The sequence below is a fragment of the Centroberyx gerrardi genome, chromosome 13 (genome assembly GCF_048128805.1).
Source record: "Centroberyx gerrardi isolate f3 chromosome 13, fCenGer3.hap1.cur.20231027, whole genome shotgun sequence".
Taxonomy (NCBI): Eukaryota; Metazoa; Chordata; class Actinopteri; order Beryciformes; family Berycidae; genus Centroberyx; species Centroberyx gerrardi.
The window spans coordinates 4701094-4716407 of NC_136009.1; the positions used below are offsets into that span (position 1 = coordinate 4701094).

At 41.5% G+C, this 15314-nt stretch overlaps 2 protein-coding genes across 3 annotated transcripts in view; one reads left to right on the forward strand and one right to left on the reverse strand.

The window, feature by feature from the left end:
• Positions 1-379: 379 nt before the first annotated feature.
• Positions 380-4996, reverse strand: odr4 (odr-4 GPCR localization factor homolog). 2 transcript variants are annotated; one of them, XM_078287768.1, is made up of 14 exons: positions 4917-4996; positions 4389-4518; positions 3903-4019; positions 3730-3822; positions 3498-3604; positions 3265-3301; positions 2840-2983; positions 2572-2667; positions 2402-2449; positions 2183-2302; positions 1987-2098; positions 1134-1346; positions 878-925; positions 380-504 (listed from the first exon to the last, which is right to left on the reverse strand). In XM_078287768.1, exons 2-14 carry the CDS (start codon positions 4485-4487, stop codon positions 434-436), a joined length of 1305 nt encoding a protein of 434 aa, XP_078143894.1. In that variant the 5' UTR covers positions 4488-4518; positions 4917-4996; the 3' UTR covers positions 380-433. The 2 variants fall into 2 exon arrangements, with proteins under 2 accessions (XP_078143894.1, XP_071750787.1); XM_071894686.2 differs by having other exon boundaries at positions 4389-4492; positions 4917-4989.
• A 427-nt stretch (positions 4997-5423) lies between these two features.
• The window catches only part of LOC139923095 (nucleoprotein TPR-like), a 30097-nt gene continuing 20206 nt past the window's right edge, over positions 5424-15314 (forward strand). The window contains exons 1-17 of the mRNA XM_078287521.1: positions 5424-5657; positions 7068-7172; positions 8141-8205; positions 8354-8441; positions 8949-9052; positions 9334-9498; positions 9708-9800; positions 10118-10198; positions 10762-10849; positions 11155-11292; positions 11463-11557; positions 12225-12422; positions 12519-12626; positions 13596-13819; positions 14242-14405; positions 14820-14944; positions 15134-15282. Coding sequence (XP_078143647.1) covers positions 5507-5657; positions 7068-7172; positions 8141-8205; positions 8354-8441; positions 8949-9052; positions 9334-9498; positions 9708-9800; positions 10118-10198; positions 10762-10849; positions 11155-11292; positions 11463-11557; positions 12225-12422; positions 12519-12626; positions 13596-13819; positions 14242-14405; positions 14820-14944; positions 15134-15282 — 2141 coding nt within the window. The 5' untranslated portion in view covers positions 5424-5506. The remainder of the gene's footprint in view (positions 5658-7067; positions 7173-8140; positions 8206-8353; positions 8442-8948; positions 9053-9333; positions 9499-9707; positions 9801-10117; positions 10199-10761; positions 10850-11154; positions 11293-11462; positions 11558-12224; positions 12423-12518; positions 12627-13595; positions 13820-14241; positions 14406-14819; positions 14945-15133; positions 15283-15314) is intronic.

Here is a 15314-nt window from a genome sequence, read left to right on the forward strand (position 1 = left end):
TCTTATATTAATCTTTTATCTGCCTGGAAAAACATAATTTCAGAAGTTGACTGAATGGGGAGGGGAAGTAATAATAATTACTCATAAACAATTTACCGCATGAACTTTTACCAGAACAGTCGTTTCTGAATAGATGATGTTAAAACTATAACCATCACTGATGTTTATTGCAAGAATACAAACAGAACACAAAAACTTCCAAATCATCTTTTGCAGCTAAAAAAGTAATTACAGTCAATAAGGAAGAACGTTTTCATTATGGAAATGAAATCTCTCATGTTTAATTCTGTGTATGCTTATGTTTGATTTTATAATGCATTTTCAATTCCCTATGGAGAAGCAAAGCCTGTCTCACATACACAAACACTTTGTAGACAACTGAAATTATCAAATCAAACACTTTATTTGGTGTGTGTGTGTGTGTGTGTGTGTCTCAATAGTCCTGGAGGTAGAGCAGTGAGGCAGCAGTAGCAAGCAGGGCGACAGCAGAAGCCATGGCAACACCTAAACGCCACAGAGGAGAGAGTTGAATCAGGACCGCATGTTAAAACACACACACACATTTCTCACGGTTCTAACTTGCACTAGTTCATTAGTAATAAAAGTGCCCTTCATTTTGGTGAGGACGTCCTGAAATCTTCCAAAGGATTCCCGAGGATCCCAGCTCCACATTGAGAGCAGCTGCTATATTACAGTAGTTGGATTAGTGGAGGAAACTAGCCACACAAGTAGTAAGAGACAAGCAAAATAACAGTGACTGGTCCAGCTCACACATACTAATACAGTGATAATACTACTAATCCTGACTGGAAGTGTTACAGACAAGAACAGTACACAGTTGTAGTTGTTGTCACAGTGGAGTGTTTTTTTTTTTTACCAGTGTAGTTGTTCCTCTTGGGCTCCACTACCGTCTGTACAGTCGGCTCTGGAAACACACAACACACTAATGTCATAAAACACACTGATATTACACTACAGCAATAGATATAAAGATATAAAGTTTATAAGTAATATGTTAAAACACTGATGTTTTTATTGCAAGATTCTTGATTACCATTACTATGAGCATTTAGACAAATATCTATCTATCTATCTATCTATCTATCTATCTATCTATGTCTTTCTTTCCCCACCTGCTGTGTATTCGTTGCTCTCTGTGCTTTCAGCAGCAGCCATTTCCTGCCTGGTGTCTAAATCTTCCTCTGCCGTCTCCATGTCCAGCATCTCCTTCAGCCTGTCCCTCACCTCAGACAGACCCTCGTCGCTGAACTGGTAGTCACACACACACACAGGCCCGGCAGCGCCTCGCACCGGGCAGAAGAGCCGGCGAGGGAGACCGAACTGGTCTGGGACAGAGAGACAGAGACAGAAAGAAAAGGGTTTTTTTTGTATTCATTCAGAATTCTTTGTAAGCCTCAGTAAAATCTAAAACAATGGCAAAACAGTTTAGTCAAGGGAAAGAAAGAAGGAAAAAGAGTGATTTAGTGCGTATTAAACCTTTAAAAAAATATACGTTTTGGGATTTAGAAAAAAAAATCAGGATTTGAGAAAAATACTGGGGAAAATTCCCATGCATACTTACTTACTCATTTTGAAAATATAAAAAAATTCTATTTAATTGTTTTGAATGTGGTTCCTCTCTATATGACTTTTCAAGTATGCTGAATTTCCCATTCATTTCTAATATGAAATGACCACAGAATTAAAAAAAACTAAAATGGATAAATGGCTAAATGGATGAAATTTACCATATGTCATCTACAACATGTCTTCTGTCAGACAAAATATGTTTGTGAAGATTTGGAAAAAATGACCTAATTTATTATGAAAATTGTGTCAAATACCATTTTGAGTAAAACATTTCACTGGACTGTGGGCTAAATTTTTGATGTATCAAAAATCAAAGAAACAGAAAGAAAGAAAGACAGAAAGAAAGAAAGAATACCAGCCTAATAACGTGTGTGTGTGTGTGTGTGTGTGTCGTACCTGTCCGCTGTCTGTCTTTGGAGTCACCTTTGCTCTCCTCCTCTGCTGTCAGCTCTTCCAGGAGCATCTGAACCCTGACAGCCACCGTAGAAACCACGTCCCGCTTCAGCAGCTGTCCAGAATGGAGTTTCCAAGCTTCAGTCATGTATGTTTCTTTTGCCTTCATTGAACACTATCCAGGGTATTAAAGCGTTACCTTCTCAGCCAGGCTGGCTTTGGGCTTGTTGCTGTGTAGGTAGGCTCTGCTGTGGATCGCCCCTCTGACTGACACACTGCCTCCGCACTGCTGAACCGCTTCTGTCAGCCTCTGTTCACACTGACAGAGAGGAGACAAAATACTGTATGGAACTCTTTTATCAATGTCATGTATTGCAGCATTCACATTGGAGCGAATGTGCCCGTGTGTGTGTGTTACCGGCGTGATGAGCAGCTGAGCGGTGAGCGTCTGTTTCACGTTCCTCCTCTACAGAGAAAAGCCAGAGTTAGATTCATACTCCTGTCCTCCCTCCAATCCAGAGAATGAGTTGTATTATTTATATTCAGTTTCATATTTATTTATATCATTAGGTGACAGGAGTCCTTAACCTGGCCTGCTGTGAGCTCTTTGTCATCCGGCAGCTTCTTTCCATCAATGAGACAAACTCCGTCCTCAATCTGGTGCGCCCACGCTTTCAGTCCCTCCTGAAACAAAAGACCTGACCTGAGAACAGTTCCACTCAAGCTGCTAAAAATGAATGTCTGTATGGGTTTTGTAACTGTGTGTATCTTTGCGTGTGTGTAAGCAAGTGTATGTGCGCATGTCTGCTTGAGGGTGTCCTCTGGTGTGTGTGTGTGTGTGTGTGTGTGTACTAACCATGAGACATTTCTCCATGCTTTCTGTGCTGGTTCTGTCCTCTGGCAGCGCCAACAGCATGTCCACATCTAGACAACATGACACCATGGTCCAGGAGGAACACACACCGGACTGGTACTTCCAATCAGCAGGCTTGGCCGTGCTCTGAAACAGCCAATCACAATCTAGTTAACTTACAGCCAGCTGATTACATTACGTCTTATATAGCTATTCGTATATTATGCATTGGATAAATAAACTGATTCTGTAACCTAAAGGTATAGATAGGAACCACAGGTGTGCATAATCAATTAATTACACTTAATTAGAGAAATCTTAAGGACATTCAAAGGAATTTGGATGCACCTTAACCCGATTTGGAGTGTCACTGAAAAGAGGTTGAATACTTTCTGACATAGCATGAAACACATGGTATGTAAACTAACCTTGGGGTCTCTGACATCAAAGGTTCTGCAGACGGTTCTGACATGGTGGGTTAAAGAACAGCCACAAAAACTCATCTTTTCCTGTTTATTATGTACCATGTATACTACTTTTATACTACTCACTCACTCATTTACCCATCGGTCTATCCATCCCTCTATCCACCCACCACTCGTCTCTCCATCCATCTATTGGCGGCTATCTGATCCAATCGGATGGCTGTGTAGAAGGATACTTCCTGGTTTTGGGGTTGACGTGCAGCGTGATGCGGTCTGTGACGTCGTCGTCCACGGGGCTCCACAGGCGATCCCCGGAGATCAGGTTTTCCACTGCAAAAACCAGCTACACACACACACACACACACACACACACACACATATCAGACCCACATTATACACACAAATGCACATAACTTTAACCAATATGAAAGTATCCTTCAAGAGTGTGTGTGTTTGTGTGAATCTGACTTGTCGGAGTGAGTTCAGTGTGTCCTTGGCGTCGGTATCAGTGATGATGAAGACTCCTAGTACACACAGACCTCCAGGCAGCATCCTGGACACCTAGAAACACACAGCAATTCATCATCACACCACACTGGGATAATGACTTTGTTATTATTGACCTGTCCCTATTTGCCTACCTGTCGGGCGTGCTCAGTGACCCAGTCCTTGTCCAATGAGCTTCCAGCTGCTGCAGTAGACTCATCCATTTGGGGGGTCCGAGTTGCCATGACAACAAAATCCCTCTGGGCAGAGCTCTGGTATGGAGAGAGAGTTGGGGGGGGGGGGTCATTAGCATCAATTAATGTGACTCCACAACATACTATGCCACTCCATATCATATGATATATCAGATTCAGCAGTGCATGACATCACATGAAGCCTAGACACAACTCAAGAGACATTTTTAGTCAGTTTGGGGCCGGAACAGAAGACGTTTAACAGCATGTATTGTGTTGTTTTGTGTTTTAGATGTCCAGGATGCTGCCTGGTTATAAATTACAACCTGCTGCTGTTTGATAGCTGTGAATCTCATCCAGAATGGCGTAATGAACACACTCAAGAGAGCAAAAGATAGTTTACAAAAAGATGTTATATTAGCCTCTGTGTTGATGAGAGAGCCTTACCTGGCCGATGAGCAGGCCTGTGACTGGAACTACTCCTGGTTCACAGAGTTTGGACAGATAACCCTCCACAGCATCTTCTGCTATATAACCACGACCCATACTGACTGGAGAGGAGGCTGAGATGGACTGACTGAGAGAGAGAGAGAGAGAGAGAGAGAGAGAGAGAGAGGGGGAGAGAGAGAGAGAGAGAGAGAGAGAGAGAGAGAGAGAGAGAGAGAGAGAATGTATTGAGAAAGTTCTCAGGAATTGAGGTATGAAAAATTGAGAAAGACTAATGAAATGCAGACTTTGCAAAAGCTTCATATTTAGCTACAAAGACACAAATGTTAAGTGACTTGCAGCTAACATTGACGTTAACGAGCAGCTGTCTTTCCCTCTCTGTAACTCCAGATAGTTAGCTAGCTAACGTTGTTTGACTACATTGAGTTAACGTCAGCTGGTCAAAGTTATTTCATTCAAAACAATAGCACAATACAATTGTTACTTAAGGAACGTATCCACGTTCACCGTCAACCAGTGTTTAAATACCTGAATAAAGTAAGGCAGTGGCTACAACATCAACCAGACCCCAGGTAGCTTCATTTTAATTTTGACAGCGGCTGGTGGCGACGTCAGCAGAGCAGGAAAACTACATCTACCATGATGCTTCGCGCCGAAGCGTGTTTCCGTCGCACATCGATGGCGTAGACGAGAAGACGGGCTAATCGAGGTCAGCTGCGTCAAGCTAGCCAGAAAAAGGCATTCGACTTGCCGTCAAAATAAAAGCCAAAACAGTTGGCGGTTGTTACAAAGACGCATTTTTTTCTTTATTTTATTTTTTACATACAACAGAAAGTTAACATTCCTTCCACTTTTTTTCTGTGAAGAAGCCAGATAGTGTAGCTTGGTTTGTTTTTTGTGCAAAGTGAAGTTGTTTTAGGCAGTGTTTGAGTGCTATGGATTTGTATAAATTGTGCTTTTATTCTGAAAACAACCGGAAGTCGTATTCTTGTTGGCGGAACACATGCCGGCTGGCTTGACACTGGTCGGTTTTCTCTGTCAGTTCACCAAGGAGGACAGAGAGTGTAATAGTTTACCCGTTTTGTGGGTATTGTGGAGAATTTGGGGGTTTGGTGGAGATGGCGGCCGTCCTGCTACAGGTTCTGGAGCGGACGGAGTTGAATAAACTCCCAAAAGGCGCACAGAACAAGCTCGAGAAGTTTTTAACGGAGCTGCAGAGCGTGAATGACGTGCTCAGAACGCAGCATGAGCGGTTCAAAGCAGACTGTGGTGAGTGGAACCAAACTGAAACTAGTCGATTATGTTGGCTAGCTGAAACCTAGCCTAGATACGAATGTCACACAAAACGCAGTTAAATGAAATTGTATCCTGTGTTTGATGGAAGAGGTCAGTTCACCCTTAACTTAGTGAAATAACGCTAGCAAGCTAGTTAGCTATCTAGTTAGCTAGTTAAGTTAGCCAACGACTTCACCAACGCTATTTGGTGCTAGCTAGCACCGTTATAAACCCAGTTTTCACTTTCAGACACAAGTTATAGAAAATAGATAACAGCATGTGTAGGTATAGTGAGAGATGCCAAATCCACAGTCAACATGGCAAAATTATTGTCTTGCATCAAACTACCCCTGACACGTTCTCACGTGTGGATAGAACGCCGAACGAAACTCCATTCAGAAATTTGTCAGTTTAAAATTGCCTTGCTAAACAATAAACGTAAGCACCTCCTTGAACATTACTTAAGACCTTTTTTAAATTCATAGGACCCACTCTTGAATTCGGCACACCAAACACGCCAAGCAGCACTTATTTCAACCAACTTTCACCTTTTAATAATTGGTTCACCTGTCATTCCAACAGTCTTCTTACACCAAAACACACCGCGCAGGGCTCTAGCAAGCATTGTGAACCAATTCTAAAACATGACATTTTATTGAAGTAAAGTGCTGCTTGGTTGATCAGTTGTATGCCGAATTGAAGAGTGGCTCCTAAAGAATGGAAAAATATCTTAAGTGCTGTTCTACTAGAATTGTATGTTTGCCTATAAGCGAGTGCCAGCATTTCGAATGGGAGTTTGGTTTTATGCAAGAAAGAAGTGAATAGAGGCTACCTTTCATATAGTAAGTGCACTAGCCTTGGAATATTGACAGTTGGTTCCTGTGTGGCTTTCTTTTCTTTACTGAGCAGCACCTGAATGAATGGCATGATATGTGTTTCTATTGTGAGACGAAATATGTTTTCACCATATTGAAATGAATACAAAGGAAACACGGTGTATGTATTTGTTCTATTACACATGTAACTCGGTTAGGTGTCATCTTTCCCCTAAAGTAGCAGTGTTTTGTGTAACCTCACATACAGATTTTTCAGAGCCTCCCTTTGATGCCCAGCATTCCCATTAATTTATGATGGAGATTCCTACTATCCCATCCCCACAACACAGATACAAATATACAATTTTTCATGCTTTATGTTGTTGTCCTTATTACATCCCTCTATGATATAAAATACATAGAGCAGACTCTGCTGTGTCTCCTCTGTTCAAAGCCGTATAGTCTTTCAACAGACATGATACAAAATAGTGCTAAAAGTACACTTTCCAATGTTATGTAGTGATTGTTGGCTGAATGTGCATTGTCCACCCTAACATGTATTCCTGTTGTATGTTGTGTGCCCCTACAGAGCAGCAGTACTTTGACGTTGAGAAGAGACTGGTGGAGAGTCAGGAACAGATCCTGTCTACCACTAGAGACCTGCAGACAGTCAAAGAGGAAAATAAAAGACTTGGTGAGTATACACACACACACACACACACACTTTACTTACCTTTGGTCATGGTGAATCAGTGCTACAAAGCAAATAGTTGCCACTGTTTTACCATGTGCTTCTTAATTGAATAATTAATAATTCATTAAGTATCCATCCATCCACTGTGCTGTCTTAACATGCTTAGAGGACACACTCCAAGTCCAAATACATGGTGTTTGCACGTGCTTTAAAGTTTGGAAAAAGTCTTAAAATATCAAATTTGATTCCTGTTATTAGAGGTGTTATTTTTTCACCATGTAATGACAGGTTATTTTGTGCTGCATGTCCACTCTTAGATTAATCCAGAACAGGGTGACTAGTACAGTATGCATCTTATGGCTGGGACGAGACTTTGTCCTTGACACTCGCTATTCTCATATTCACTGTATTGCTTGTTGTGACTTGTCCTCAAATGCCGTATGCGGTCCACATAGAATTTTTTTAATCCTGTTCTTCCTCCCTCGAACTTCATTACATGCACATTTCAGATTGTAATTTGTCCTTTCTTGACATTTTGTTAATTTTCCCCAAGATACGTTTTCCATGAGCAGAGACCTGTAGCTCATAATTTTCCATCAAAGGTTTGTCTCTGTTGATTGACCAGTTTTGAGACTCGGATTGAATAATTTAAAATGAACCTTTCTTTTAATTCTTTTGACCAATCAGTCATAGCAACCTATCACGATCACACAAGAAGATAAAGTAGTGAGACAAGATCGAGTCGTTGTCTTATTCTGTCCATTTTGGAGTCCAGGAGGAAAAGAACAGTCACACAAAACTATTTAACAGATCAGTTTTTATTGTGTTTCTGCACGTGAATCTTATTATTTGATTAAAATCACCTTGGCAATGAGAAAGCATTTGCTGTTGTGGCCAACTGACACATTCTTTTGTAGGCTTCATTGTAAACATAGTGTCTTAGTGTTTTAATACCTCTGTCTGTGCAGATGAGGAGCTGAGCACTCTGAAGGGAATAGAGGGAGAGACTTCTGAAGATAAACCACCACAACAAGTGAGCATATATATACACACACACACACACACACACACGTGTCATGAGGATGTACGGTTATCATGGATGTTCTGAATATCCTGGATGATATGGATATTGTCTTAACTGACTACATTTTATTTTGTTTGTTTGTGTTTTTTTGCGTCAGACCAAAGCCAAGTATGAGATTGAGGCAGAGAGGAGAGAGCTGGCTAGACTGCTGGAGAAGAGAAACCAGGAGGTGGAGAACCTTACTGGTGAGATGTTCACACTCAATACATGCACACACACATACACACATACACACACACACACACACACACACACACACACACAGCATAAGGCCCAGTGCTCAAAGACATAAATCGGTATATATTTTGTGTTAATACCACATGCATTTTGTATTTTATGTGTGCATAATTTTCAGTGGGGGGGTACAAGTATATACACACTGTATATTAGTGATCACACCTGGATTCACCTGGTCAGTGTTTTGATGTAAAGATCCTAATTGATGTCACCTAAAAATCCTATTCTGTCATAAAGGTGATACAAATGAAGGGGGGGGAGATGAGTTAATCTCTGATTGTTTTTTTACCACAGCAATTGAAAAATGTATTATTAAAAAAGGGATGCATCCCTCTCGGGAACACTAATAGTATTACAAACTAGTAGTTTGTATACTCCAGACTTCAGTGTTTTCCCTTTGATTTTTGTTAATATGTAGACAATCACGTGTTTGTGTTGTGTGTGTGTGTTTGCAGAGGATGTGAAGCGCCTGAATGAGAAGCTGACAGAGACCAACAAAGTCAAGATGGAGCTGCAGTTAAAACTGGATGAAATACAGTCATCTGAGGCTTCTGTACAGGTACACACTAAATACAATACAGTAACACTCACACTGTTGTCCGTTGACTATGAACGGGCACACACACAGAAACATTTCATGGCTTGTCATTTGGAAACTGTAGACTAGTAGCTAAACCACTTGGTGGCTGTTTCTGCTGTTATTTTCAGAAATTCCATTTAGCATTGGAAAATAAAAACAAAAAACATTCACTTTTGAGTACCAAGTTACACCCAAGCTGAAAGTTTGGTAACACAAATCACAGTTTTCTAAACATGTTATTCCTATTTTGTGTGTTGCAGCACCGGGAGAAGCGCATGGAGCAGGAAAAAGAGTTACTGCAGAAGCAGACAGAGTGGCTAAATGCTGAACTGAAGACCAAGACTGAAGAACTGCTGAACACCAACAGAGAGAAAGGCAAGGAGATACTGGAGCTGCGCTGTAGTCTGGAGAACAGCAAGGAGCAGGTAACACAGGCAGAACACAGACATGATTAAAAATAGACCAAAGGACAGCAAAAGTTGAACTATTTCAGCTTTCACCTCAGTTCTTTCTTTGCTGTGTTGTCAGATTTTGCTGGTGTGTCTCATTGAAAGTCATCAGGATTGGCATCTTCCACCCAAATCAAACCGCAGCCATTGTAATAATGTCTTGGATATATTTTTCTCTGCACCAGGTAACCAGACTAGAAAGCCAGCTAGCTTCTCTGAAGAAGACCAGCGACAGCCACTACAAGAGGGCCGAAGACCTCAACAATAAACTGAAACAGGTAATCTAAACACACTGTTGCCCTCAACCAAGAATTTCATGGATAGATTAAGAATCTTTTTTCACACGTTTTTCGCATTGAATTTGGTCAGATCTTTTTATGGGTGGGAGTAAATATGATGTCATAAAATCCTAATTGGGAGATTTCTAAATCTACCAGAGAGAGTGTCTGCTGGCTTGAAAAAAAATTATTTGTAGCCCTGAAAAAGGTCAACAGATTGGGTCATATAACTCTAAAACACATTCAGGTATGTATGCACATGTACTGTTCACTAGATACTCTGCTTACATGTCCCCCATGTCTCTCCCTCTCTCCAGTCTAAAGACCAGCAGAGTGCTATGGAGGAGAAATATCGTAATGAACTCAACGCTCATGTCAAGTTGTCTTCGCTCTACAAGGTAAGAAAGACATTTCCCTGCAGAGACTTGCGTTCTTTAACCCGGTTCCTCAAGTAGCCTGGTTTTGTGTTGATGCATGTAAACATCACAACTGGGTTAGATAGTACTCTGATTCTGAGAAACCTGGTTAAGATGCCTGGTTCACTCCCATTTTAAACAGGTTACTGTGGCATGGAAACATCTTACTGTTTTCACTTTAGGTTTTCACCATCTGCACAAACTCAGACTCACACAGATTTCTCAAGTGCATTTCCAGCAGCAACTATAGTCTGGTGTTCTTGATGTCTGTCATTCATTACAGTGAAAAGTATATCTGCCTGTAACATCAGGTTATTTGGCAGGACTGACATGAAGATGGCTCTGATTACTATTGGGATCATTTGTTTCCTCTGTATTAGAAGTGAGCTACTATTGCTCAGCCAAAGAGGGAGGGGGGGATATTGTGTTAACTGGTTTATTCATGGGAACAGGGAGACTCAATCACAGGGTATCAAAGGTTCATGGATACAGATTAACCTGAATAAGACCACAACCAGTATCTGATGTCTCTGTTCCCCCTGTAGGGGGCAGCGTCAGACTCCGAGACCAAGAACCAAGAGCTGAGCAGAGCAGTGGAGGAGCTCAGCAAGCTGGTCAAAGACACTGGGGAGGGTAAGACTCACTCTTTCATTTGCAAGTTTATTTTAGATTTTAATAATATTACCATTTACCATGCGCATATTGTATTCCACCTCTAAACCACCAGTGATTTGTTTTCATTCAGAAAAATGTAGCATACATGCAAAATATGCAGCAACCCATTCGGCAAATCTATCAGAGATCGGATGATTCTGTTGAAAGTTACCAGCAGTTTTATCTGACTCTAAAACCATGTATCTGGCCTTTAGTTTGATGAGACATTGATAATTGATGATTGATGATTATATACATGATTGATGATGTCACTGGCCTTGCAGCCAATAAGGCACTGGAGAAGAAGGTGTCTGAAGGGGAGGAGCTAAAGGGACGATTGGAGGCGGAGCTTAGAGAGAAGATCAAGAAGATGGAGAAGGAGCTGGAGAACGCCACGATGAAGGCTGCTGACAAACACTGCTGTGAGAAAACACACACACACACACACACACACATACCTAGACATATTTATGTTGTGTGTGCACATAAGGGTGCGGGCTGGGTGTATGTATGCACGCATGTTTGTTTGTATGTGTGCGCGCGTGACTGTATGCACCCTAGACTTGAACTAAATGTGTGTGTTCTGGTCTAGGTGTGCCTTCTCTGACTGAGGAGCAGTTAGACTCCATGTGTCCCTCAGCAGCTGCCATAGCGGAGATTGTCAGGCCTGGTATGAAGTTCTTTGAGGTGAGTTTGCTTGGACATGAACACTAGCTACTCTGTCCATAAAATGTCTGAAAATGCTTTAAATTATCTAAAATTAAAAGTATTAGAGTTTCTTATATACAGTTATTAAAGGCCTTTTTTTTACCATGTTAATGCTGGCTTATTATCATTGGAGTTTCATCGTAATGCAACTAACATTAGGCAGTGGTATTAACAGATTCTTGACATTCTGTGATATCTAGTCAAACCAGAGTTGGAAAGTAAGGCAAAAATTGTGTAGTTTCACCAAAAGATGTGACTGGGACCAGCATCACATCTGCTTTAAGAAACACAGTAGGACATAATGTCTTGAAATAGCTAATTTCTTCTTAAATACTTCTTATTGTGCCCATTCATAGTTTCAGAACATGTATAAGAAAATAAGCCGCTTTCCCAGCGTTGAGTTTCTATATTTTGGTGTTAAAGTGGTCTTAAATCCAATTCCAGGTGGCATAAAAGGGTATTGAAAAGTCTTACATTTGTCTTTCTGCAACCTGCAGATGCCCTATATAATGAAGGACAGGGAACTGTCATGTGTACCTGCTGAACACACTGTCATTTAGAGTTTTGTTATATCACTACGCAGCTGTCATAGTGTAGTAATTGCAATAGCAAGTGTTAAGGCCTCATCCTCTGTCTCTGCATCTAGCTGTACAACGACTATGCCGAGTGTCAGACCAAGCTGCAGCTGGAGAGGCAGGAGACGAACAGAGTCAGCAGGGTGCTGGATGAGATCGTCCAGGAGGTCGAGTCCAAAGCCCCCGTCCTCAAACGCCAGAGAGAGGAGTACGAGGGCATGCAGAGATCCATGACCTCCCTGTGCAATAAACTGGAACAGGCCCGAATGGTGCGGCATGTGTTCATCTGTCTCAAAATGTAAATTGGATTTTAGTCTTTTACTGTTTATGTGAAAATTGCATGTTGTTCACTAATTTGTCATTAGGAGATCCACAGTCTGCAGAAAGAGAGAGAGGAGGCCAAGCAGTGCTGCTCTGCCCTGGAGAGAGACAAACTGAGGACAGAGAGACAGCTAGAGGACACATCTACCCAGGTACACACACACACACACACACACACATTCAATAGACTCTACAGGAAATCGAGATGCGGTTGTTTCCAAAACATGGCAAAAATATCGGAGAGTTATTTTCTCAGGATCCAAATCTACTATCTATCTATCTTCTACTGTTATTGTGCTGTGTGATCACAATGTCCAATGTGTGTTTTCTGTTATGTCCAAGTTAGTATTCTACGCGTTTGATGGTATGATGGCCACACTGGCTGGGTTTACATTGAGCCTAATATTCAATTAATAATAAGAACAACCGCTCAATCAGAATAAAAATACCTTGTGTAGGCATCTCAAATGGAATACACCAGCCGATTCCCAATGACAAACAAAATTGTTTGGTCTTTTTACGCCTGTTCGTCTACTTGAGGAAGAGACGTCATCAAGTTTCTGGGAAAGTCTATGCTTTGGTGCATGTAAAAGCACACATCAGATCACTTTATTTAGTGTTCAGGTAAACCATTAATTTGAAAGGAATTGGGAATGATAAAATATTCTGCATGTATAAGTAGCTAATGATGGATGAAAGATGAAGTCTCTGTAAAGTAGCACTGTGCAGTGTACTATAGAGCTGCAACGATTAATCAATTAGTTGTCAACTATTAAATTAATCGCCAACTATTTTGATAATCGATTAATCGGTTTGAGTACTTTTTTTAAGAAAAATAAGTCAAAATTCTCTGATTCCAGCTTCTTAAATGTGAATATTTTCTGGTTTCTTTACTCCTCTATGACAGTAAACTGAATATCTTTGGGTTGTGGACAAAACAAGACATTTGAGGACGTCATCTTGGGCTTTCGACATTTTTCACCATTTTCTGACATTTTATAGACCAAACAACTAATCGATTAATCGAGAAAATAATCGACAGATTAATCGACAATGAAAATAATCGTTAGTTGCAGCCCTAGTGTGCTGTCATTCATTCATTTTGTCCTCTCCTTGTCCAGGTCTGTGCTCTTCTGGTGGAACTGGAGGAAGCCAGGGGACGGCATGTGACCAAGGAGGACGGCAGCTCTGCCGACATCACCAGCTCCTCTGAGGTCATGAGCCCACGCCAGCTGGCCTTCCGCAGCGTGGAGGAGCTCCAGAGGCAGAACCAAAGCCTGCTGGGAAGGCTGAGGGAACTGGAGGAGGAGAGGGAGAGACAGCAGACACAAGTTACATCAACACGGTAATGGAGTGCTACTATTAGTTCTGCTAGTTCTACTACAACAACTAGTGCTGCTAGTTCAACCACTACCACTACTAGTTCTACTAGTACTATTACTACTAGTTCTAATACCACTACTACCCATACTGCTAATACTAATATTATTACTACTGCTACTACTACTGCTATTAGTTTTGCTACTGCTACTGCTGCTACTATTACTACTTACACCTCTACTACTGCTACCACTACTGCCACTACTTCTACCATTCATATGTGACAGTTATCAAAGACAACAGTATAACATATTTTGCCAATTTTTTTCAAGGTCAAGTTAATTTGCCATTTGTAGGTGTCCAAAATATGGAGCAGAGCATTGATCAGCAGTGGAGTTGTATTTAATCTATTTTAACCACTAGCTCCATCTCTCTGGATCTTTCCAGTGTATCAGAGCTGGAGACGAGCATGGATCAGCTGCAGAAGGAAGTGGAGCAGCTGAGAGAGCAGAGGAACCAGCAGAAACAACTGGCCGACTCCAGCGCCAGACAGAGAGACATGTATAAGATACTGCTGTCACAGAGCACTGGCTTCAGCCTGCCTCCTCAAGGTAAAAATAAACACAAAAAAAACCTTACTAGCTTCTGTACAACTCTAAAGCTGCAAATATTAGCCTTATATAATCCATGTCAGACAGGATTGTGAACTGTGAGCAAGAAATCCTTCCTTTTGGTAGATGAGATGTGTTTTAACAGTATACATTCCAAAAAAACACATTTTTCATCAGCTGTTGAGATGAATAATCCAAAACAGAGTAGAGACCCCCTGAAAACACCCTGAAAATATGGGTCTCAGTCCTCTTCCAAGTGGTCTGAGGGCATCGGTCTCACCTGTCCAAACAAACCAAACTAAAGAAGTAAATGCTCTAGGGTTTGGATGAATCGAACCAAACGGGCTAGGCTTGAACGCAGCCTAATGTAACAATCCATACAGGATGAGGTAAAGTTTCCATGTGTGTCTCCAGGTCCAGAGTCTTCCACCCAGCCTCCTCAGCCTCGACCCTCAGTCCCAGCTACTCGTTCTACTCCACAAAGAGCTGCTGCTGCCGAGTCAGCCCAGACTGCACAGTCTAAAGCCGCACTGAAACAGGTAGACACACACACACACACACACTTATCAGAATTGTTATCTTCCTATGAACTTGGAAAAATGAAATCTTCAAATTCAATAACTATTCTTTGTGCGTGTGTGTGTGTGTGTGTGTGTGTGTGTGTGTGTGTGTGTGTGTGTGTGTGTGTGTGTGTGTGTGTGTGTGTGTGTGTGTGTGTGTGCATCCAGCTCAACGATGCCTTCTCTCTGTATAAGAAGGAGAAGGCAGAGAATGACAGAATGATGAATGAAACCAACGACAGGCTGCAGAAGCAGCTGACAGAGCTGCGCTCCAGCAAGGCCAAGCTGGCCTCACAAGTAGAGTTTAACAACAAGAGGTATGTTAAAAATGTTAAAGTGGCATTGGGCT